General features: G+C 56.0%; 1 protein-coding gene across 1 annotated transcript in view; it reads left to right on the forward strand.

Annotated features, from left to right (window-relative positions):
- Window positions 1-22,394, forward strand: part of LOC141983387 (uncharacterized) — a 55,252-nt gene that overhangs the window by 19,531 nt on the left and 13,327 nt on the right. The window contains exon 2 of the mRNA XM_074946472.1: window positions 15,640-22,263. Coding sequence (XP_074802573.1) covers window positions 15,640-22,263 — 6,624 coding nt within the window. The remainder of the gene's footprint in view (window positions 1-15,639; window positions 22,264-22,394) is intronic.

The raw sequence follows: 22,394 nt of genomic DNA on the forward strand, positions 1-22,394 counted from the left end.
TTGAAGGGCTGCTAGTGCTGGGTGATTGCTGTGCTCCACCCCAGATGTGGCTGCATGGTGGGGGTGGTGGGTCTATCTGTGTAACTCTGAAGTGCTTTTGGGATTTTTCCTTCTAAAAATTTAAACTGGAAAGGACCTTGAGGGGTCTAATGCAGCCCCCTGCGCTGAGGCAGGACCAAGTAAACCTAGACCATGTCTGACAAGTGTTAGTTTGACCTGTTCTTAAAAACCTCCAGTGACGGGGATTTCACAACCTCCCTTGGAAGCCTAGTCCAGGGTTTAACTACCCTGAGAGTTAAATTTTTCCTGATATCTGAAATCTCCCTTGTCTGCATGTCCACTGGAAGTAAATCGTAGGACTGGAAGGGACCTTGAGAGGTCATCTAGTCCCCTGCACTCCTGGCAGGACTAGGGATTATATAGACATGGAGAACAATAGATCACTGTCCTTTATAACAGTCCTTAATATATTTGAAGACTGTTATCTGGTCCCCCTGCTCAGCCATCTTTTCACAAGACCAAACATGCCCATTTGTTTTAACCTTTCCTCATAGAAAGCTTAGAAAACCTGACCATTCGTTTTGTTGCTCTCTTCTGGAGTCTCTCCAATTTGTCCCCATCTCTCCGGTGTGGACACCCTACACCAGCTGAGGACTTGCCAGTGCAGAGTAGCATGGGACAACTACCTCCTGAGTCTTGCCTGTGACACTCCTGTTAACACACTGTGATGCAGTTGCAAAAAGATTAATATTCTGCATTGACTCATTCAATTTGTGATCCACTGTATCCCCAGATTCTTTTTAAGCAGTACTACTGCCTAGCCCAGTATTCCCCGTTGGTTAGTTGGGCCGCTGATTGTTCCTTCAGCGGTGAAGTGTTCTCGGGGTGCACACTGCTCTCTAAATATGCAGCGATCTAATGCATCTTGGAGTTTTACAGACAGGCGAGATGCCATGGCCCCTGCCCTGGCAGGCTTACAACTGAAGTTTGTCTCAAAAGAGACAGACCACTCAGGGGAGAGGTTACGACCTTCTACTTTGGGGCATAAAACAGCTACTAACGGATGGGGATTAGGAAAACACCTGTGTATTCCACAGTAGTCCCATATGCTGTTTCTTGTGCCTTTTGGAGCACCTGGTACTGACTCCTGTCAGAGATGGGATAACTGGACTAGAGGGGCCATTAGTCCAGTACAAACTGGTGATTCCTGTGTCCTGCTATCTAAATACACGAGATGGTGCTGATGGGACAAGCATCAGCATTGCAAACTGTCCTAAAAACTGTGTCTCTGAGTTAGTATCAGCTCATCCAGGCTGCTAGGATGCTGAAAAGACTAAGATCTTACTCATGACACGTTAGTTGCCGGGGAAAGGATATATGTGAATATCCACTTGTTGCAGTGAGAACTTTGCAATAACATGCAGGCGTTTAGCCTGATGTCTCCCTGATTGCTTGGGCTGGATGCAGAGCTGCTCTACACTAACCTGCAGATGCTGTATATTGACCTGGGGATGGTACTGCTGGAATATGTTCCTTTAGGAATAAGGGGTTGTCATGAGAACCAAACTGGAAGGAGAACAATGGCTCAGGATCCCCCACACCTCAAACACTGTGGAGTTGTGAGGAGCCGGTGCTGGATGGGCAAAGACCTGGTGTCACGGAGTGTGGGGGAGTCCAGGCCCTGCACCCCTCTTCCTGGGATTCACTGAGACTCTCAGCCAGCCAGTAAAACCGAAGGTTTATTGGACAACAGGAACACAGTCCAAAACAGAGCTTGTGGGGACACCCAGGACCCCTCAGTGAAGTCCTTCTGGGGGAGCAGGGAGCTTAGACCCCAGCCCTGGGGTTCCCTGTGTTCCTCCACCCAGCCCCAAACTGAAACTAAACCCACCGAGCAGGTTCCCTGCTGCAGCCTCCCTCCACATTCCTGGGCAGAGGTGTTACCTCCCCCTCCCCCTCCTGGCTCAGGTGACAGGCTCTCAGGTCTCCCGTCCCCAGGGCACATTCCCAGGTCAACACTCCCCCCTCCCTGCTGCGTCACATCGTCACATCTCTCCCCCCTTCGAGACTGAACTGAGCGGGGTCACTGTGACCAGTGACCTGGGGAAGTTCGGGGCCCCCTCTCCGGGACAGCGCATCCGCTATCAGGTTGGCACTTCCCTTCACGTGGACCACGTCCATGTCGTAATCCTGCAGGAGCAGGCTCCACCTCAGGAGCTTGGCGTTGGCTCCTTTCATCTGGTGCAGCCAGGTCAGGGGAGAGTGGTCGGTGTAGACGGTGAAGTGTCGCCCGAAGAGATAGGGCTCTAGTTTCTTGAGGGCCCACACCATGGCCAGGCACTCCTTCTCGATGGCCGCGTAGTGTTGCTCCCGGGGTAGCAACTTCTTGCTCAGGTACACGATGGGGTGTCTCTCCCCCTTTTCATCCTCCTGCATTAACACCGCCCCCAGTCCCGTGTCGGAGGCGTCGGTGAACACCACAAAGGGCTTGTCAAAGTCTGGGTTTGCTAGAACTGGGCCACTGACCAGAGCCTCCTTCAGCGCCCGGAAAGCCTCCTGGCACTGCTCGGTCCAGACCACCTTGTCTGGCTTCCCCTTCTTGCATAGCTCAGTGATGGGGGTGGCTATGGCGCTAAAGTGGGGCACAAATCTTCGGTAGTATCCTGCCATCCCAATAAAGGCTTGGACCTGCTTTTTGGTGTGGGGAGCGGGCCAGTCTCTGATCACCTCCACCTTGGCCGGTTCCGGCTTTAGGCGGCCGCTCCCCACCCGATGGCCCAGGTAAGATACTTCAGCCATCCCCACCTTGCACTTCTCCGCTTTGACAGTCAGCCCAGCCCCCTGGAGTCGGTCCAGCACTTGTCTAACCTGGGACACGTGGTCCTCCCAGGTCTGGCTAAAGACACAGATGTCGTCAATATACGCCACGGCAAAACTCTCCATCCCCCTCAGGAGCTGGTCCACCAGGCGCTGGAAGGTGGCCGGCGCTCCCTTGAGGCCGAAAGGCAGGGTCAGAAACTCATAGAGCCCCAGAGGGGTGATAAAGGCCGATTTCAGCCGGGCATCTGCATCCAGCGGCACTTGCCAGTAGCCCTTTGTAAGGTCCATGGTGGTGAGGTACCGAGCTCCTCCCAGCTTGTCTAGGAGCTCGTCCGGCCTGGGCATGGGGTAGGCATCCGATACAGTGATGGCATTGAGCTTCCGATAGTCCACACAGAACCGGACTGACCCATCCTTTTTGGGGACCAGCACCACCGGCGAGGCCCAAGGGCTGGCCGATGGCTGGATCACCCCCAAAGCCAGCATGTCCCGGACCTCTCTTTCCAGGTCCTGAGCAGTTTTCCCTGTGACTCGGAAGGGGGAGCATCTTATCGGCGGGTGCGACCCTGTCTGCACCCGGTGGACAGTCAGATTAGTGCGTCCAGGCTGGTTGGAAAACAGCTGTCGGTACGGATGCAGCACCCCCCTGACCTCGGCTTGCTGGGCAGGGGTGAGCTGATCCGAGAGGGGGATTGTTTCCAGGGGGGAACCAGCTCTGGTCCCAGGGAATAGATCTACTAAAGGGTCATCTCCCTGCTCCTCCCACTGACCACACACAGCTAACACCACATTCCCCCTGGCATAATATGGCTTCATCATATTCACATGGTACACCCGGCGGTGGTGGGCCCGGTTCGACAGCTCCACCACATAGTTTACCTCATTGAGCTGCTTGACGACCTTGAACGGGCCCTCCCAGGCGGCCTGTAGTTTGTTCTTTCTCACCGGGATGAGAACCATCACCTGATCCCCGGTGGCGTAGGCACGGGCCCGCGTCGTGCGGTCATACCAGACCTTCTGCTTCCTCTGGGCTCTGGCCAGATTCTCCCTGGCCAGGCCCATGAGTTCAGCCAGTCTCTCTCGGAAGGTCAGGACATACTCCACCACTGACTCTCCATCGGGAGTGGCCTTCCCCTCCCACTCGTCTCTCATCAGGTCCAGGGGGCCCCTCACCCTCCTTCCATATAACAGTTCGAAAGGCGAAAATCCGGTAGACTCCTGGGGCACCTCCCTGTACGCGAACAGCAGGTGAGGTAAGTACTTGTCCCAATCCTGCGGGTGCTGGTTCATAAAGGTTTTCAGCATCATCTTTAGCGTCCCGTTAAACCTCTCCACCAGCCCATTGGACTGGGGGTGATACGCTGAGGCCCAGTCATGCCGGACCCCACATTTCTCCCACAAGCACCGGAGCAGGGCCGACATGAAGTTGGAGCCTTGGTCTGTCAAGACTTCCCTGGGGAACCCCACTCGGCTGAAAATGGTCAGGAGCGCATCTGCCACGGTGTCTGCTTCAATGGAAGCTAAGGGCACTGCCTCGGGGTAGCGGGTGGCGAAATCTACCACCACCAGAATGTATTTCTTCCCCGACCGGGTCGTCTTGCTGAGAGGCCCCACGATGTCCATGGCCACCTTCTGGAAAAGCTCCTCTATGATGGGCAAAGGTCTCAACGCCGCTTTCCCCTTGTCCCGGGCCTTCCCCACCCTCTGACAGGGGTCACAGGATCGGCAATACTGCCGGACGGTGGTAAAGACCCCGGGCCAGTAAAAGTTCTGTAGCAACCTCTGCCGGGTGCGCCGGATTCCCTGGTGCCCTGCGAGGGGGATGTCATGGGCCAGGGACAGGAGCTTGCGGCGGTACTTCTGGGGGACCACCAGCTGCCTCCTGATCCCACAGGACTCCCCTTCCCCTGGGGGAGCCCATTCTCGGTACAGGAACCCCTTCTCCCACAGGAACCTCTCCTGGCAGCCTCTCCTCATGGTCCGTCCCTCACTGAGGTCGGCCAGGTCCCTGAGCTTCTGCAAGGAGGGATCTTTCCTCAACTCGGCCTGGAACTCAGCGGCTGGGGAAGGGATGGGGCCCGGTTCCCCCTCCGTGGCCAGGTCTGAGGCCGCAGCCTCTCTGAGCCGTGCCCCTCGGCGCTCCCTCCCCACCCGAGTAGGGTCTCGCGCCTCCAGTGTGGTACCCTCCCCAGGGTCAGGTCGCAGTGCCCCTCGCCGGCTCTGGCTACGGGTCACAACCAGGGCGGTCTGGGGGTCGCTTGGCCAGTCCTCTAGGTCTCCCCCCATCAAAACTTCAGTGGGCAAATGGTGGTGTACCCCCACATCCTTGGGGCCCTCCTTGGTCCCCCATTTCAGGTGTACCCTTGCCACGGGCACCTTAAATGGGGTCCCGCCCACCCCCGTCAGGGTCAGGTAGGTGTTGGGCACCACCCGATCTGGGGCCACCACCTCGGGCCGGGCCAGCGTCACCTCCGCGCCCGTATCCCAGTATCCATTGACCTTCCTCCCATCCACCTCCAGGGGAACAAGGCACTCTCTCCGGAGGGACAGCCCCGCACCCACCCTGTAAACCGAGCACCCTGAGTCCAGAGCCTCCAGCCCTCTGGCGGGGCTGGCTGGGGGTACTCTTCCCTCCTGAGCAGGTGGCAAACTGGTAGCCCCCCTTTCCTGGGTCGCCTGCCCCTCGTCCAGCTGAGTCCCTACCCAGTTAACCCTGGGTAGGTTGGGTCTGCTCAGTTTGTCCCTGAGCCCGGGGCACTGGGCCCGTACGTGGCCTCTCTGGCCACAGTGATAGCAGCTCAGGTCACGTTGGTCCCCTCGAACGGGTCGGAGGGGCCCGACACCAGGCGTTCCCCTTTGGAGGGGGTTCTCCCTATTTCCCCGCTGGGAGGCCCCATGGTGACTCTCTCTCTGCATCGGGGAGGGCCTGTTCTTTTGGGACTCCTCCCGGCTACCCCCTGACCGACTGTTCACAAACTCGTCGGCCAGCTGCCCTGCATGCTGGGGGTTCGCGAGCTTTTTGTCCACCAGCCACAGCCTCAGGTCGGAAGGGCACTGTTCATACAGGTGCTCCAGTACAAACAGGTCAAGCAGGTCCTCTTTAGTTTGGGCCCCCGCTGTCCACTTGCGGGCATATCCCTGCATCCTGTTGACCAGTTGTAGGTAGGTGACCTCAGGCGTTTTACGCTGACTCCGGAACCTTCTCCGGTACATCTCGGGGGTCAGCCCAGCAGGGAGGGGGGAGTGTTGACCTGGGAATGTGCCCTGGGGACGGGAGACCTGAGAGCCTGTCACCTGAGCCAGGAGGGGGAGGAACTGGAGCCTGTCTGCAGGGTCAACCCTGTGCAGCTCGCAGGCATTCTCAAAGGCCGTCAGGAAGCTATCTATGTCCTCCCCCTCCTTCCGCTGGGCCAGGAAGCACTTATCAAAGCTCCTTGCAGTCTTGGGTCCCCCCTCACTCACCGCAGCCGGGGCCCCACTGCTCCTCAGCCTGGCCAGCTCCAGTTCATGCTGTCTTTGTTTCTCCTTCTCCTGCTGCTCATGTTGACGTTCCCTCTCCTTCTCCTGACGTTCCCTCTCCTTCTCCTGACGTTCCCTCTCCTTCTCCTGACGCTCCCTCTCCTTCTCCTGACGCTCCCTCTCCTTCTCCTCCTGCTCATGTTGACGTTGTTTCTCCTTCTCCTCCTGCTCATGTTGACGTTGTTTCTCCTCATGTTGACGTTGTTTTTCATGATCCTCCAGCTCCCTCATTTTCCTCTCCCTCTCCCATTCCAGCCGCATCCGCTCCAGGGATGGGGAGCTCCGCTGGGAGGATCCCCTGCTGGCTGCTGGGGTCAGGGGGCCCTCGGTATTCGCTGGGCTTCCCACAACCCCTCCCCCAGGCATAGGTAGGAAGGGTCTCGGGGTGTCCTGGGCAGCAGTCTGACCCCTCCCAGCCTGGTCAGGCCCCAGGGCCCACGCTGCGTCCGCCGGGCGGCTTCCCTCAGGGACAGGGATCGGGTCATCCAAGCGATCCCTCTCCTCCAGCTGGGCAATCAGCTGTTCCTTGGTGGACCTCCCGACGCGCAGCCCCCTCTGCCTGCACAGCTCCACCAGGTCGCTCTTAAGGCGTTTAGCGTACATCTCCCGGCTGGCCACTCGCAGGCCGGGCAGCTGTCCACGGTTTCCAGGAAAAGCCCCTAGTGTGCCAGTCCTTCTTGAGGTCACCACCTCTTTGCCAGGGTCGAGCTGCAGACTCCTCCGCCCCTGGGACCGCTCGCTGCAATCCCCCGGGGGACCCTGTTACTGCAAAAGTCCTTCTCTCTGGTCACACACTCCCAGGGGTTAACCGCCCCCTGAAACCGTCTCTCTCTGAATCTTCAGCACGCCTGGTCCCCGTCAATCCCCCTTCGTTTTACTGTTCCCCAGTCACTTACTGCAGGAAGCGCCGTTCACGGGGTGCAGTAGATCCCACCGCTGCCACCAGTTGTCACGGAGTGTGGGGGAGTCCAGGCCCTGCACCCCTCTTCCTGGGATTCACTGAGACTCTCAGCCAGCCAGTAAAACCGAAGGTTTATTGGACAACAGGAACACAGTCCAAAACAGAGCTTGTGGGGACACCCAGGACCCCTCAGTGAAGTCCTTCTGGGGGAGCAGGGAGCTTAGACCCCAGCCCTGGGGTTCCCTGTGTTCCTCCACCCAGCCCCAAACTGAAACTAAACCCACCGAGCAGGTTCCCTGCTGCAGCCTCCCTCCACATTCCTGGGCAGAGGTGTTACCTCCCCCTCCCCCTCCTGGCTCAGGTGACAGGCTCTCAGGTCTCCCGTCCCCAGGGCACATTCCCAGGTCAACACTCCCCCCTCCCTGCTGCGTCACATCGTCACACCTGGCAACTCCCAATCAAAAAGACCACAGCAGCTTAAGGCAGGCAGTGGGGAAGCCGGTCCAGGAACCCAGACTGACACCCCGTCCCTTGCCCCCCCCCGTTCCAGGTACCTGCATGCGGGGGAAGCTCTGAAGAGGCTAGACCTGCCTCTGCTACCATCTGGCCTAGGAAGCCTAGGGTTACTCTAAACACAAGCTGCCTTACAATCCACTTTCTCATATGCTTTGTTCTTCCTGTGGGAAGAGCCAGTCTGGTTTCAGAAGGCCAGCTGGTCGTTGTGGCTGGTCAGGCTCCCACAGGAGAACTGCTGGCGCCAGAACGCAGGTGAGCCCCCTGGGCGACTGAGATCGATACAGAGGGAGCTGGAGGCCTGGTCCACGTGGTAGAATTGCAGCCTTCCTCCCCAGGAGAGGGACAGGTGCAAGGCCTAGCCCCCCGTGGGCATGCTCGAAGCACAGGAAGGGCACAGAGGTGCCGCTAGCCCTGGAAGTGTGCCAGCTGCAGTGCGCACCAGAGACTGATGTGTGCCCAGACTGGGTTTCTCGCTCCTGCTGTATGCTCTTGGCTGCATTGCTGTGGCCGAATCACAGCTGTGGGGCTCTGGGGAGATTCCAGCCAAGCAATAAACAGGCAGCAGGTCATGCAGTTTTGCTGCAGAAGTGACTGAAGTGAAAGAAACCAACCTGGCTTCTCAAAGGTACCCAAGTAAATCTGTTCTCCTCCCACCCCCAGGAGACTGAAGCCAGTGATCCAGCAATAGTCAGGGCCCTAGCCTAGGACTTAAAACAGGCTTCAAGTCCCTGCTGTGCCTGTGACCTTGGGCAAGTCCCTTAGTCTGTGCCTCAGTTTCCCATCTGTGCAATGGGGAGAACAGCCTTGCCCTGCTCCACAGTGGGTTGAGGATAAATGCACTGGACTGTGAGGTGCTTGAATGTTACAGAAATGGAGGGGGGGAGCAGGCAGAGAAGTACCCTGGATTAAATTAATGACCAAAGGCCTGACAGCAGGAGCTGGCTCTAATTAGCCACTGATAGTTGGTGGCAAATAACTATCTTGCTGGAAGACCATTCCTTCCTGCCAGAGCCCACCAAACCAGTTCAAACTGGTCACTCCCCAGCAAAAGGCTCTGGAGAGCTACCTTCGAGTGAGGTTTGGGGCAGGGGTGGGGGGGAGAGTGGTTCCCTGTTTCCTCTAACGGGGTCACGTGTCACTTTGGCTGCCTCCAGCCCTACCTTCCATGCAGCTCCTGATCCTGCCGAGTGTCTCTGCTCTGGTAATGGTAGCTGTCTCTGGTCTGTTGCACTCCAGTCTTGTGAGCTGGGTGCTGCTCCTGGACTCGCTCTCCCTCTCTGAAAAGACCTTGATATCTCAGCTGGGGAGCAGGAAAGCTCCTTATGGGCACTTTACTGCAGTGCTAGATGGGGAAAGACCTGGTGACTCCCCAGTGCAAGCTTTTTATAAGTCTATTTAAAAAAAAAAAGCTGAATACCTTTTAAGTCAGGGCATGGTCTCCATAGTGAAGACCAAAATGATCATTTGTCTCTGGGGTCAAAGTTTTCCTGTAATGCTGATCACGCTCCCACGGTCATGCTTGGCATCTGCCAGGTTCAGTGCAGGCTCTCTGGGGAGGCTTTCGTAGTGCAACATCCCACTCAGGAATCTAGAGCAGACGTCAAGCCCTGCTCAGCAAAATGGAGCTGGAGTCGGAGTAACGCTGGGTGTGGGGCAAAGCTGAATGTGGCAGGGGAAGTTCCAGCAGCTGCTCCCATCAGTGCTTGGTGTGAACTTGGGGAGTCTGGTCAGTGCTGATTTGGGCATAGATTCAAACTCCCTTTGCATCCTCCCTGGAGGGAAACGCTGAGTTCTGTAACTTGGGCTGCTTGGAAGCGAAGCCTGGAGGTAAGCAGGATTTCATGGCTCAGTATTGCCTGCCCAGAGAGCATAGGGAATGGTGGTGGAGAAAATCAATCGTCTGTCCTCTCCTCCCTGATAGACATGAGTTACTCCAAATGCACCTCACCTTGCATGGGAGAGCAGCTGAATGTAAGCAGCAAAATCCTGGTAATAACTACACTATTACAGGACAACAGGATAAGGGCAGGAGAGCAGGCTCCCTAGGTAGTGTCTAGCCTTCCAGTGTGTAAATACCCGACATTTACATTACTGGACATTTGCCAGTGGAACCCAATACAGGTCCTGTGTCACTAACACCAGGCACTCGTGATCCCTAGACATGGTGAGTCAAACCAAACTCTCCCATCATCCCGCTGGGACAGGGCAGGCAGGAGAACTGCCCTAAGCAGAGTCCACGCTACAGGACAGACACCACCAATGGTGTTGCTCGCTTGGCTGGGGGATTGGTAAGGGGCTGCAAAGCCACTCACCATTTGGGGCTGGAGTGCCCAGAAGTAGCTTTCCCCTTGGCTATCCAGGTGCCTATTGGATCAGGGTTCTGGTCTCAGGCCTGCCACAGCTTTCCTGAGCAAGCTACTGAATCTCGGTGGCTCACCCCTCACCCTTTGGGGTGGAGGAGGATCATCCTTTGTGTCGCAATCAAAAGAGCAGCTTTGGGGGCAGACCCTCACTGGACGTATGCCAGGCACAATTGGGAGGAGGAGGGCCTCTGTGCTACTATCCATCACTAACAGGGCTTTAAAAATCTATATAAAGGCAACCAAGTTAGTTTTAAGATGGACCTGACATGGGGTTTTCCCAAAGAGATCCTCCAGAGAGGAGACCTGGCCCCCAAAGTCCCTCCCTTTCCAGTGACGTGGGCTGAACATGGACAGGCGCTTTGTCGCTCCCAGGAGTGAAGGGTAAAAGCTTTCAGCGGGAGCAGTCTTCAGAGTGACCCAGCCTCCTTCCCTCGCTGTCTTTCTGGGGAGGCCCGTAGCTAGATGGCCCCAGCGCTGCTCCTGGCTGTGGATCAGGCGAAGGGGCGCAGTACTCATGGAAGCCCACTGGTTCTTAGCAGCATATCACTGTGCCTGCAGGGATTAAGCAAAAAAAAATCTTGGTTTGACTATTGGCTGAACGACAGTCTGATATTTTGCTGGTGGGACTAGAATAAGAGATGCCAGCTAGACCAGAAGGCCTTGAGCAGACTCTATTGTGAGTAGCAATCCAGCCCAGGGCTCGTGGGGCTGAGCTCCCTTAATGGAAACTAGAGGTGGATCAGGGTGTTTACTCCACCCCAGGGGTCGCTGCCTCTCCGTGAACTAAGATGTCTGATTAATATAGCGGGCTCCTTCTGGATGAAAGGGGCTGTGTATAAATAGTGACCCCCCCCGCCACCTCCCTCTCTTGTTCATCTAACTTTAATACCTTCCAAATACTGAGGCAGTGGCTTAAGTGGGCTTAGCTGCAGGTAGCTCCTGCAGTCTGCGTGCTTCATGGTCCTGCCAATTACCTTGTAATCCCTGGGTTTATTTTGTGTCTCACCTTCTGACGCACTAATCCACCCAGCAACTCAATTGTTCTGGAGTTTGAAAAGGAGGTGGGCTTGTGGCAGTCCCCAACTAGGGGAATGTCCCCTGTCTGAGCTGCCTGCCTTCCTCCCTCTCACTTAACTTCCAGGGCGTAGTTGGAATGGAGCCTGTGCCATTCCACTTCCTGTCCCCCCACCCTGCCCCCCAGCTTTGTGTGCTTGGGGCACATCAGTCCAGCTCAGACTGTCAGGGTGTATGAGCTCCCTCTCTAGACAGGTGAATGGAGGAACAGATCCAGTGAGTCTGCAGCAGTCCTGGCCACAGAACCCTAGGGCCCCTGTCTTTTAACCAGAATACTCTGCGGTCGTAGTGGAGCTCTTGGGATGGGCAGTGCTACGTGTACTTCACAGCTGCAGCCTCACGGCCCCGCTGAGACATGGAAGCATTCCCCTCATTGTGGAGGGGGGTGAACTGAGGCATAGTGGCCAATTTGCCCAAGGTCTCTCGGACTACAGGTCTGCTATGTCCCAGGCCTTAACCTCAAGCCTGAGTACGGAGGAATAAACCCTTTATTTTGCCTTCTTACAAATTGTCTTCCACTCCCTTGAATGTGCTAGGTAATCAGAAGGGATGAATTAGGCCAGGACCCAGGCTGGAAACACTTGGATTCTTGGAACCACCAGTTCCAACGCCCCAGGGTCATTTCCAGACCTTAATCCTTCTGATTTGGCTAAATGGAGCTGACAGGATGAGGATTAATCAAGTCCTGTCTGAGCTTCCTAATGCCCCTGGCACTTTATCAGGAGTAGCTTCTCCTGATGTCATTGGCTAACCCTGTCTCATCAGTTAGTTGTACTTCCCTCTCCCCACCCCACCCCAGAGATGGCTGCATGCAACTGAAGCTGCACACGTGTAGATGTGCAGAACTTGGAGAGGAAAAGAGCTCTGTAAAGGCCCGTGTGGGGTGCAGGTAAAGGGGGGAGGAGGATGGTGGCTTTGGAGAGAACCTTGGAAGAGGTAACTTGGGTTTCCAGGTCTGGCTTCTCCGCTCGCTCTGTGACTAAGTCAAGCCATGGGGAGATGGTGGTTGAATGGGAAGCTGTTATCTGGAGTCTAGGGTGCAGCAGGCCTTGGAAGGCCATTCCCATTTTACTGTCTATTCCACAGCAGCCTCTCTTGTGCACTGCAGGACCCTATAGACCCCAACAGACCAGGCATTGGACGTACAGTCCCTGCCCCCAAAGAACTTAGTCTAAACAATGTGGGGGGAGGAAAATGGGAGATCACGTCACCTTTCTCTGGCTTAAAGTTCTACAGCAGATTAGTAGCAGAGTTAGGAAGGGAGCCCCAGTCCAGAGCCCTCCCCATTAGGCCACACTACTTCCCAGCACCCTAGACGGTTTCCTGGTCTCATGCATTCAAGGGGGAGCTGCATTCCTTAGTGCTACTTGACCTGATCGCTATGCCTGAAGGTTCAGTTGGGTGAGGTCAACAGTCCATCCGGCCCCCTTCTCCCCCTGGAGAGGTAACTGCCTTATGGAGTTAAGGAGATGCCACTCTGCAAACCCTTCAGTGTACACTGTGCGTGCTCTGGCTGCAGGCCTGGCCATCTCCAGCGGGATTCTTTTCCAGACATCAGCTAAGCGGGCATGGGGGTGAGTCAGCATTTTAATAGGAAACCTCTAGGATGCTGCAGGCCAGGCTCTGACTCCAGAAAGTGGCCTTGTCTTTTCTGCACTGGTACTGTCAGTGTCCCAGCACCATGCCACGAGCTGCTCCATGGGCTGTGCTCTTTGGGTGAGATTGAAACTAGAGTCTGCTGGCTTCGTCCAAGACTCCAGGCTATTCTGAGGAGTTAAAATTGAGCCAGGACACCGGCTTATATCTGAATGACTGCACACCGGGGGATGGCACTGCTTCGGGTGGGTCAGGAAGCCTTTGTGTCCTGGTCCAATCTGTCCTGCAGTGCATGGCATCCTTGCACAGCTGCCGCACGCCAGTGCTGGGGAAAGTGACTGTTGAATCCAAAGAGAAGGAATTGGTGAGTTTAATGTGAGGGCACCAAGTGCTGTAGCACGGAGAAATCTCTCTCGTAGCTAATTGCTGCAGCTCTCCAATCAAACAAGGAAACTGCATTAGCCTCCCTGGACACTTACAGGTAACTTTCTCTGCTCCTCTTCCTACCTTGCCCAGGGAGCTGCTGAGACCTGACATGCCATCTTTAACCCCAAAACTGGGTGGGGGTGGGGAAATGTAATGGAAGCCCATCTGAGGGGATGGGGAGTTGGGGGGGGGGGCAGGGGGAGGGACTGGAAATGGGATCTAGAGCCATTCACCCAACAGCTGCTTTGGCATCTGGGCTAGATGTAGTGACTACACACAGTCAACCTGCGGAACTCCTTTTAAACCCTGTTATAGTCTTGGCCTTCACAACCTCCTCAGGCAAGAACTGGATAAATTCATGGATAAGTCCATTAATGGCTATTAGCCAGGATGGGTAAGGAATGGTGTCCCTAGCCTCTGTTTGTCAGAGGGTGGAGGTGGATGGCAGAGATCACTAGATCATTACCTGTTAGGTTCACTCCCTCTGGGGCACCTGGCATTGGCCACTGTTGGTAGACAGGATACTGGGCTGGCTGGACCTTTGGTATGACCCAGTATGGCCGTTCTTATGACTTAAAGCTATTCACCATCCGATGGCTGTTTGGTTGTCAGCGTGACACACTGCTGATCTCCACTCTGTTCCTAGTCTGCCATAGCTGGAGACAGCAGTGGAGGGGTTGGTTGGCAGATTCCATAGACCTAAACTATGGGAGTGGCCCCCAGGTCGCCTCTGGTGCCAGTCAGGGCAGAGACTACAGCTGCATAAAGAAGTGAACAGAAGCAGGGAGTCCATCCTGCTACTTACAGGTCCTGATCTGTTCCCCTAGCCTGGCTGGGTGCTGGATGTGGGTGAAAACATCCAAGCCTGGGGTTTCACAATGACTGTATTTGCCCAAAGGTGTCCAGGAAACGTGTTCATGATTTATCTCCCTGCCAGTGACAGACACCATGAAGAGCCAGGTGCAAAGGTCTGAAGTGAACAGCTTTCTGAAATATGTTTGTAGAGTATTTGCCAGTGGCTTATGCAAACTGGGATCAATCCATGAACAACATAAAGAGCTAAACTCCCAGTTAACACTGTAAACAACAAATAATTTGACCAATATGCTAATCAAATAGCTGGGGAAAGCTTGCTCCATAGAAAGAACATCTGGGTCTCCAAGGCTCTGTTGGTTCCTTTCAACAACACACAATTGACTTAGTTTCTTTAGCATGGGTCTGCTACTCATGGCTTGTCCAACAATCAAATTAAGCACTCCTTGCCCAGTACTTACATACTCATGTATCTGACTGTCTTACACTTACATTATCACATGCTGCTGAGAGATGCTGTCTTGTGTTCACATAGAACTTCAGACGTTTTAAATGGTAGCAGGTTTTAGCTTGGTTTGGTCGCTAAGCGGGTGCTTATGTCGAAACTGTCCACAGTCAAGTCTAACTGATTTCTGATCAACAGGAGCCTGGTTTAAAATCAGACACTAGAACTAATCAAACTGAAACCGTAGGCTAAACTTTTCTAAAGGAAACACTAAACTTCAGGCTCATGCACTATTTGTGTAGTCTATACAGCAAGGAAATTAATGAAACTGTACTTCTAGCTAGTAGAAGATGCTATCTACCCTCTGCACAGCTGAATGGGGTTGTACTTCAGCATTTGTGACTATCTCTACTTCAAAAAGTGACTCTGTAAATGGTATTGTTTACTCTAGAGTTCCAAATCATGGGTGACTGTGCACAAGAGGGAGATGGTGCTTTTTGAATTGCCAGTGTTGCAAACCCTTGTGGGATCTAACCGTCCAGCTGGCATTTGCCTCTCATGCACCGTCACAAATGTTCTGGAGGTAAAGTCTTGCTCCCGGGGACACCTGTGCAAGCCTGCTGAAGGCAGAGGTTGCACGAGTGTAACTGATTGGAACTCTGTGAACGATGCTCATGCACAAGGGAGAATAGAATCAAGTCGGTTTGCTGTTCCTTAGCTGGGCAGGTTCTGCAGAGGGTTGTGAAACATTATCCATGTCTTATTGCTAAAGGGATTGGCTGTGACTGGATATGAATGGGGCTGGACCTCTTGAATGAGAAGGGGACAGCTTGGCATAGTCACTCTCCAGAGTAGAACAGCACTTGACAGGCTTTTGGGGTGGGAGGAGGTGTCCGTTAGCTAGACTTCAGTCTCCCCACCTCTCTGGAGCTGGTGCATGGGAACCAGAAAACAAAACTGCCACTCAAAGGCTACAGTGATGTGCAGACCCCCATGACTAGTGAAAAGTAAATCTGGGTTGTAATGCTTTAATCCAAGGCTGTAGCTCCAAGTCCTTACCTCCCTGCTGGCTCTGCAGGCTTAGCCCTGCTGTGTCATTGGGTGGAATAGGGGAGTCCTGGAGCAAGTGTTTAGACTCAATGTCTCTCCTTCTGATCTCTCCCCAGATGGTTCTCGGAATGCCTCCAGCACTTCCACCCCCAGTGGTGCCTCTTCACCCCTCTCTGCCCTGACTCCACTGCAGGTCTCCCCGACAGCAGCCCCCGATTGTACAAGCCCTGCTGCCATGGACCCCACCCTCTGCAGCCCAGGAGCCCTGGCCTTCCTGCCAGCCAAGAAAGAGGACAGGCCCCAGCCAGAAGGAGCCAGCTGTGACACGGCTGTTGGAAGCTCCCCCGCTGGCCTGGCTGCACTGAGTGAGTGTGGCCAGGTCCTGCTGGAAACTCCTCCCAAAGCTTGTGCAGCCCCCAAAGGCTTCCAGGAAGCGCTGAGTGTGGATATGCTCGACACCAGGATCGTGATGGGGGAGGAGACCCAGTGCAGCCGTGACGAGACGGACGCAGGGATGGAGCCGCACAGCTCTCTGCTGGACACCAAGGCTTCTGTGTCTGAGGCAGCCGGCGCTGAAAGCCTCGTGGCCGATGCCAGAGAGGAGTCGAGTGAGGAGGAAAATCAGATCCTAGAGAGCAGCTCCGAGGCTGCTGGGAAACTCTCTGCCCAGGCCACACCAGGGGAATCTCCCTGCCCCAAACCCAGAGACAACAGGCAAGTGTGTCTCTATAGTCCTCCTTGTCCACTACCCTGGGAGCCCAAAGAGCCGAGCGTGACGCTAAAGGAGAAGTTGTTTTCTCAGGGTGAAACCATGGCTGATGTGCCTTCCCCATCTCCCGTGCCTGCCAAAGACCCCCCCGATGAGCTGGCTGAAGCAGGGCACTTGCAACCCCCACAGGTCAAACCAGTCCTGGATCCAGACCTGTACTTCACAGCCCCGTCAACACCCATCAAAACAGTCTACTCCCACCTCAAGCACCTCCCCTACACCAAGGACAGCCTGAGCGAGGAGCAGAGCGATATGGACAACGAAGGGCTGTGCTCCCCACCCACCTCTCCATCGGGATCCTACATCACCGCCGAGGGGGGCAGCTGGGCCTCCTCGGGCACCTCCAGCACGTCCCCGTCTTGTTCTCCCAACTTGATCGCCGAGTCAGAGACCATAGACGCCCCAACTGCTTATGGGGAATCCCTGTCAGAGCTGGAGCTTTCTGAGGAGTCGGCTCGATACGCCAGGAGCTCCTGTCTGTCTCCTGAGCAGCTGGAGGAGGAAGATGACCTGTCTTTGGACAGGCTCTCCTCTGGAAACACGGCTCTGCCTTCAGTGCCGGTGGAGGAGGAAGGGGATGGTCAGACCACGCCAGAAGAGTGGGACTCTGAAATTGCTACCTCTGTTGCATCTGTCCCTCACACCACAGAGCTGGAGGATCCAGGTGAGCTGCTGCCAGGTCAGGAGAAGGACCTGCCCCAGCCAGGAGGAGACTCTGGGGATGAAACTGAGCCACTGCAAAGCACTGTGGCCAGGCAGCTCCTTAAGGTGGATGTCTTCACCTCTGACCCAGCTGGTGCCAACCTGGGGCCCATGGATGCAACAAAAGAGCCTCTGGAGTCCAGCCTGTTGTCCTGTTCCCCCATCCCCTTGCCAGGCCTCCAGTCAGAGTCCAGCAGCGTGTCTGGGGCAAGCTGCTCATCGGATGCAGAGACGCCCAGCAGCCTGCAGGCCGAGACCACCGGCTCCTCGGCAGAGCTCCCGTCAGACTTCACGGACAATGACCAGATGATCCCTGCTGCACTGCTGCCCTTTCACGGGAGCCTGATCTTTGAGGCCGAGTCGCTGGAGATAACACTGTTCCCCCAGGGGGAGTCCGTGGAGAACGATGTCGTCTACGGGGCAGAGGAAGACGACAGCACCTCCGCCTCCTTCCTGCACTCTCTGTCAGAGAACTCCATCAACGAGGGCGTGGATGAGTCCTTTGCCTACCAAGACGACACTTCCCAGTCCTCCGACTCCGCCTCCTACAATGGCGAGGCGGATGAGCAGCTGTACAGCACCGAGCAATATGCCGTGGTGACCCCCTCGGCTCAGGAAGGGGAGAAGCCAGCTGTGGAGGACTCTGAGCCAGGGGCCTCCCGCTCAGGCAGCGAGAGCGAGATGGAGACGTCGTCAGATGCCTCTGACACCGATGAGGAATACACGGCTTTCTCTGCTCTGGACATGGAGCTGGGCACAGTCCCCCACACAGAGGTGGAGGTTGGGTTTGAGCCAGAGGGCAACGTGGCTCACCAGGATGAGCTGGAGGGAACCATGGAGGAGGAAGAAGGGGAGGCAGAAGAGCAGCAGCCACCAGCCCAAAGCGAAGGGATGCTGAAATCAGAGGCACTCGCCGAACCCAAGGCAGTGCCGGTGGATGAACACAGCGACTCTGAAGACAGTCCAGGAAGCAGCAGTGTCTCGGTCACAGGCCGCAGCTGGAGCCCCTCTCTGAAACCAGACAGCACAACATCCTCCGGGGAATCTGCTCCACGAGCTGAATCTGACCAGGCGGATGACTCTCCAGGGAATACTGGCTCCTCCTCGGAGAGCTCCCTAGAGCACCAGTCCTCACTGTCAGACATGCAGGAGGCCCTGGAGAAAGGGCTCCCCAGTTCAGGAGAGTGCCTGATTGCCTGCTTTGATACAGACGAGGAGACTGAGGCCTTCCCTGGGCTGGAGGTAGTCTTGGAGAACACGGAGCCAATAAGCCAGTCGGCTACTGCTGAAGTGTGTGGGGCACCATGGAGAGGCGGGGATGGGAGGGGATCCGTGATACCCTTGCCATGGAAACAGAAGCCAGCTCCCACTGAGCTCGCTGAGCCTACTGCCAGGAAAGCGAGTGATGCCTCTATGTTTGAGATAGAAGCACATCTCCTGGAGCTCCTAGACCAGGACAGCACTTCTCTGGGAGGGAGGATGGAAGGTCACTTCGAGGCCCAACTGGGAGCCTCTGACACCAGCTTGGAACAGCCTGAAGTGGCCAGAGCTGACAGTGAGCCAGCAGGAGAGTGCTTGATCGCCTGCTTCTCCTCCTCTGAAGAGGATCTGGCGGAGGCCTCCTCTCTCGATCAAGTCAACAACAATGAGGAACAAGGGGAGCTGTTCTTGGAAGCCAACCTGGATTCCCTGCCACCTCTGGGACAAAATGACACGCAGCCAAACGTGCTCACAGAAACAGCCAGCCACAACGAGCCCATGTTGGCTGTGGTGGATCAGCAACAGGAGCCGCCTCTCCCGCCTGGGGATGCAGAGTCCCAGAGCCTGGACCTCCACGCAATGCAGAAAGGCCTGCAGGAACTCCAGAGGAGGCTGGATGGGAGCAGCCAGCTCTTCAAGCAGCAGGAGTGTGGGGAGCTGGACGTGAGCTCAGAGTCTGAGATAGAGACCTATGTGAAAAGGTACTTCAGCACAACAGAGTTCTCACTGCTCCCTCAGGCCATAGCAGCTCCAGAGAGCACTGAACCAACCTGGGGGCAAGAAGCCCTAGGCAAGGAGCTGGCCCTGGCAAACAGCAGCATCCCTGAGCCAGCCTGGCTATGCTCAGGGACAGGAGAGACCAAAGACTCCAACTCAAGAGAACCTCATCTGGACAAGAGCACCCCTGCCTCTCCTGGCAGCTGGATGCCAGCAGAAATGAACAGCAGAACAGACCAGAATCAAGAGGAGCTCAGGGCAAGCACAGAAGAGAAGCGGCTCACCACTGAGGCTGCAGAATCTGACTTGGAATCCAAGTTTGGTGCCTCGCCTGTCACTGCGATGGAAGAGACCCAGCCAAAGGTGGCTGCTCAGGCACTGGAGAGCCTGGGAGAACCTGTGGAAATGGTAACTCCAGCTCCCCGTTCAGGCACAGTCAACCATGACTTGCAGACCAGATCTGCTGAGGAAGCCACTGATGCATCTGTATCAGGAAGTGAGGCATACAGCCAGACAGATTCTGTCTCGGCTCTGGTTTGCCCCCTAGGAGACCAACTTGAAATGGTATCTCCCACTGTAGCTGCTCCAGGCCAAACCCTGCCCAAACCAGGGGCTCAGGTGTTCCAGGCCCCGCATGTCTGCAGCTTGGATCCAGATGTGCCTGAGTTGAGGGACAGCAACATGAATCTACTGAAAACAGCTGGCTCAGAGTCTCCCTGGGAGCCTGAGCGTGTTGCTGAAGAGGATCAAGATTGGTCTGTCTCAACGAGCTGCAGCGAGAACGTCGTGCTCAAGGGGGGAATGGAGAACGCTGATGCAGAAGAAACAGCCAAGAAAACTGGAGACCAGCCCAGCCACGACAAGCTGCCTGGTGGGAAGGGGACCTCTAACAAAGAGCAGTGGGTGGATAGCATCCAGCTTCCTCAGGAAGCAAAAGCTGCTGCAAAAGATGAGCCAGAGCAGCAGAGCGAGAGTCTCGGCAACGTGCCGGAAGAGGAAGCACTTGGCTCTGAGGCTACATCCGAAGAAGGGGTCTGCCTCACTGACGAGGAAAGGGAGGCCGAGGCTCAGCCCGAAGAGAGTTGGCCAGGAACTCCCCCGCCCAAAGGAGAGAGGGAGGTGGAGCTGGCAGAGAGTGCGGAGGCAGCTTCCGAAGGCAGCTCTTCCGCAGTCAGCGATGACCTGCCCAGTGGAGACTCGCTGGAAGGCAGACAAACACCAAACTGTGCAGCACTTGGTCTTGATGACAAGACAACCACTGCAGACTCTACATGGGAGGAACTCAACAAGGCCACTTCCTCCAGAGGATCCTCCCCAGAGCCACCGGACACTGCACAGTCCTTCATGCACACGGATTCCAGCTTCTTCATGGCCTCTGAGGAGAGCACAGGAGAGATCACCAGGCTGACTGAGCCAAAATCCTCCGGGGCACAGAGAGAACTGGACGCTCCTGAACAAGCAGCGAGCCAGTGGACAGAGCAGCAAGAGGGTGACATTCCAACGGAGCTGAAGGAAGCAGTCCTACAACCAGAATATCTCCACATGGGCATCCGCAGCAGAGACTCTCCATCACTGCTTGTGCACAGCCCCTCAGGGGTCTCTTCAGCTGAGCATGGCCTGGCCCCAGAGTCCCCTGAGCACAGTCTGGCTCTGTGTTTGCACTATTCCTCCCTGCAAGAAGCTCCACATTCCACTCGTTCAGAGCGCACCAGACTAAGAGCCGACATGCTGGTGCCTAGCAATCAGCTGCTGCTCTTCATTGCTTCTGAGGAGGAGATCTACATAGGCGAGCCTGCTGTTCCTGGCCAGCCCCCCGCAGAGGCTGGGGACAGCTGTCCCAGCGCAAGCCTGGAAGCGGAGGGTCCTGCTGAATATTCAGGGCCAACAAAAACGGGCCCTGACTCAATGGAATCCAAAGCCGTTATTGCAGAGAGCCTGTCGGTCAGCCTTGAATTGCTTGAGCCATCTGGTGCCTTGGTGGAGAACCCTGCTGATCTGCCAGCAGCATCTCTCGAACGGCAGCAAATCACCGCCATGTTACAAGGCTCCTTCGGGAACCTCCAGGCCTCCCAGCTCAAAGTGGGGCCTCTTTGTCCTGCAAGCAGCCGGATGGTGACAGAAGCACAAAGTGTCCTTGCCAGCCTCAAGGAGAGGGTCTTGGAGTGCCCCTCAGGAGAGGCCACCCCAGACTCCTTGGAGGCCAGCGAAGCACAAGAGGGGGTGGCCGAAGCTCAGCCTGAACCTGAAATGCCCATTCACGAACTCCCCACTGGCACCGCCTCTCCGCAGCCCAGTGAGGACCAGGGTGCTCAGCAGCCCTCTGAGGCAGAGAGCGCTTCAGAACAAGAACTGGCGAGCATCTGTGAGATGCTGCTTGCAGCGGAGGTGATGCCCAGCCCTGTACTACTCGCTTCCTCTGTGGGCAGCAGTGAGTCAGTGACCCCTGTGCTAGAGGAACAGGATCTCTCAGCAGAGGAAGACTCCGGCCTGCATAGTGAAGGGCCCTTGGAGGAAGAGGCAGTCCAGGCTTCCTCTGGAACTCATGCCAAAGACCAGGACCAGAGGTCACCGAGCCTGGAGGAGCCTGCAGAGCTGGGGATCTTGCCCAGGGAGGAAGAGCCCTGGGAGAGCCCCAGGGAGGCAGGTGTAGATGTTGCCAAGCCAGAGGCCAGCCAAGCAGGACACCTGCAGAGTCCACAGCATCCAGCAGACGAGGGTAATTGGCAAAGCCAAATCCCACTGGAAGATACTAAAAGCAGCAGAGAGAATGAGACACTTCCAACTACAGAAGCAACCAGTCCATTGATACGCAGTTCCTCTCCTTCTGAGTCCTCAGCAGCTTCCCTGGCTAGTGATTCCCAGCCTCCCAAGTCTCCTCCACCGGAGCCTTGCCCCATCCCTGTGGCAGCTCCCCTCCAGCCAGGTCGGCCTGCCTCTCTTGAAGCCGCTGTGGAGGATTCGCCTTCTCCTGAGCCCTCAGCAGTGTCCCTGGCGAGTGATTCAGAGTCTCCTCCACCAGAGCCTTGCCCCATCCCTGTGGCAGCTCCCCTCCAGCCAGGTCAGCCTGCCTCTCCTGAAGCCGCTGTGGAGGCTGTGCCTTCCCCTCCTCCTTGCTCTGAACTCATAGAAGTGCCTCCTGCTTTATCCTTCCCACCACCTTGCTCAGAGGATCCTATCCGAGGTCAAAAAGACACCTCAGGACTCCCCGCATCTGAAGCACTCTCAGTCGCAGAGGACGCTCACGCTGAAGACCAGCCATCTCTCCCGCTGGATTCCAGGAAATACTTAGAAGGTAATATCCCTTCTTCCCCCTCCTGCTCCCTGTATTAGGGGATGGAACATCTGCCAGGAATGACCTGGTCTGCCCAGGTCAGGGAGGGTAGAAGGCAGGTGCTTCTCTAACCCTCTCCCTTATAGAACAGG

The sequence above is a fragment of the Natator depressus genome, chromosome 2 (genome assembly GCF_965152275.1).
Source record: "Natator depressus isolate rNatDep1 chromosome 2, rNatDep2.hap1, whole genome shotgun sequence".
Lineage (NCBI taxonomy): Eukaryota > Metazoa > Chordata > Testudines > Cheloniidae > Natator > Natator depressus.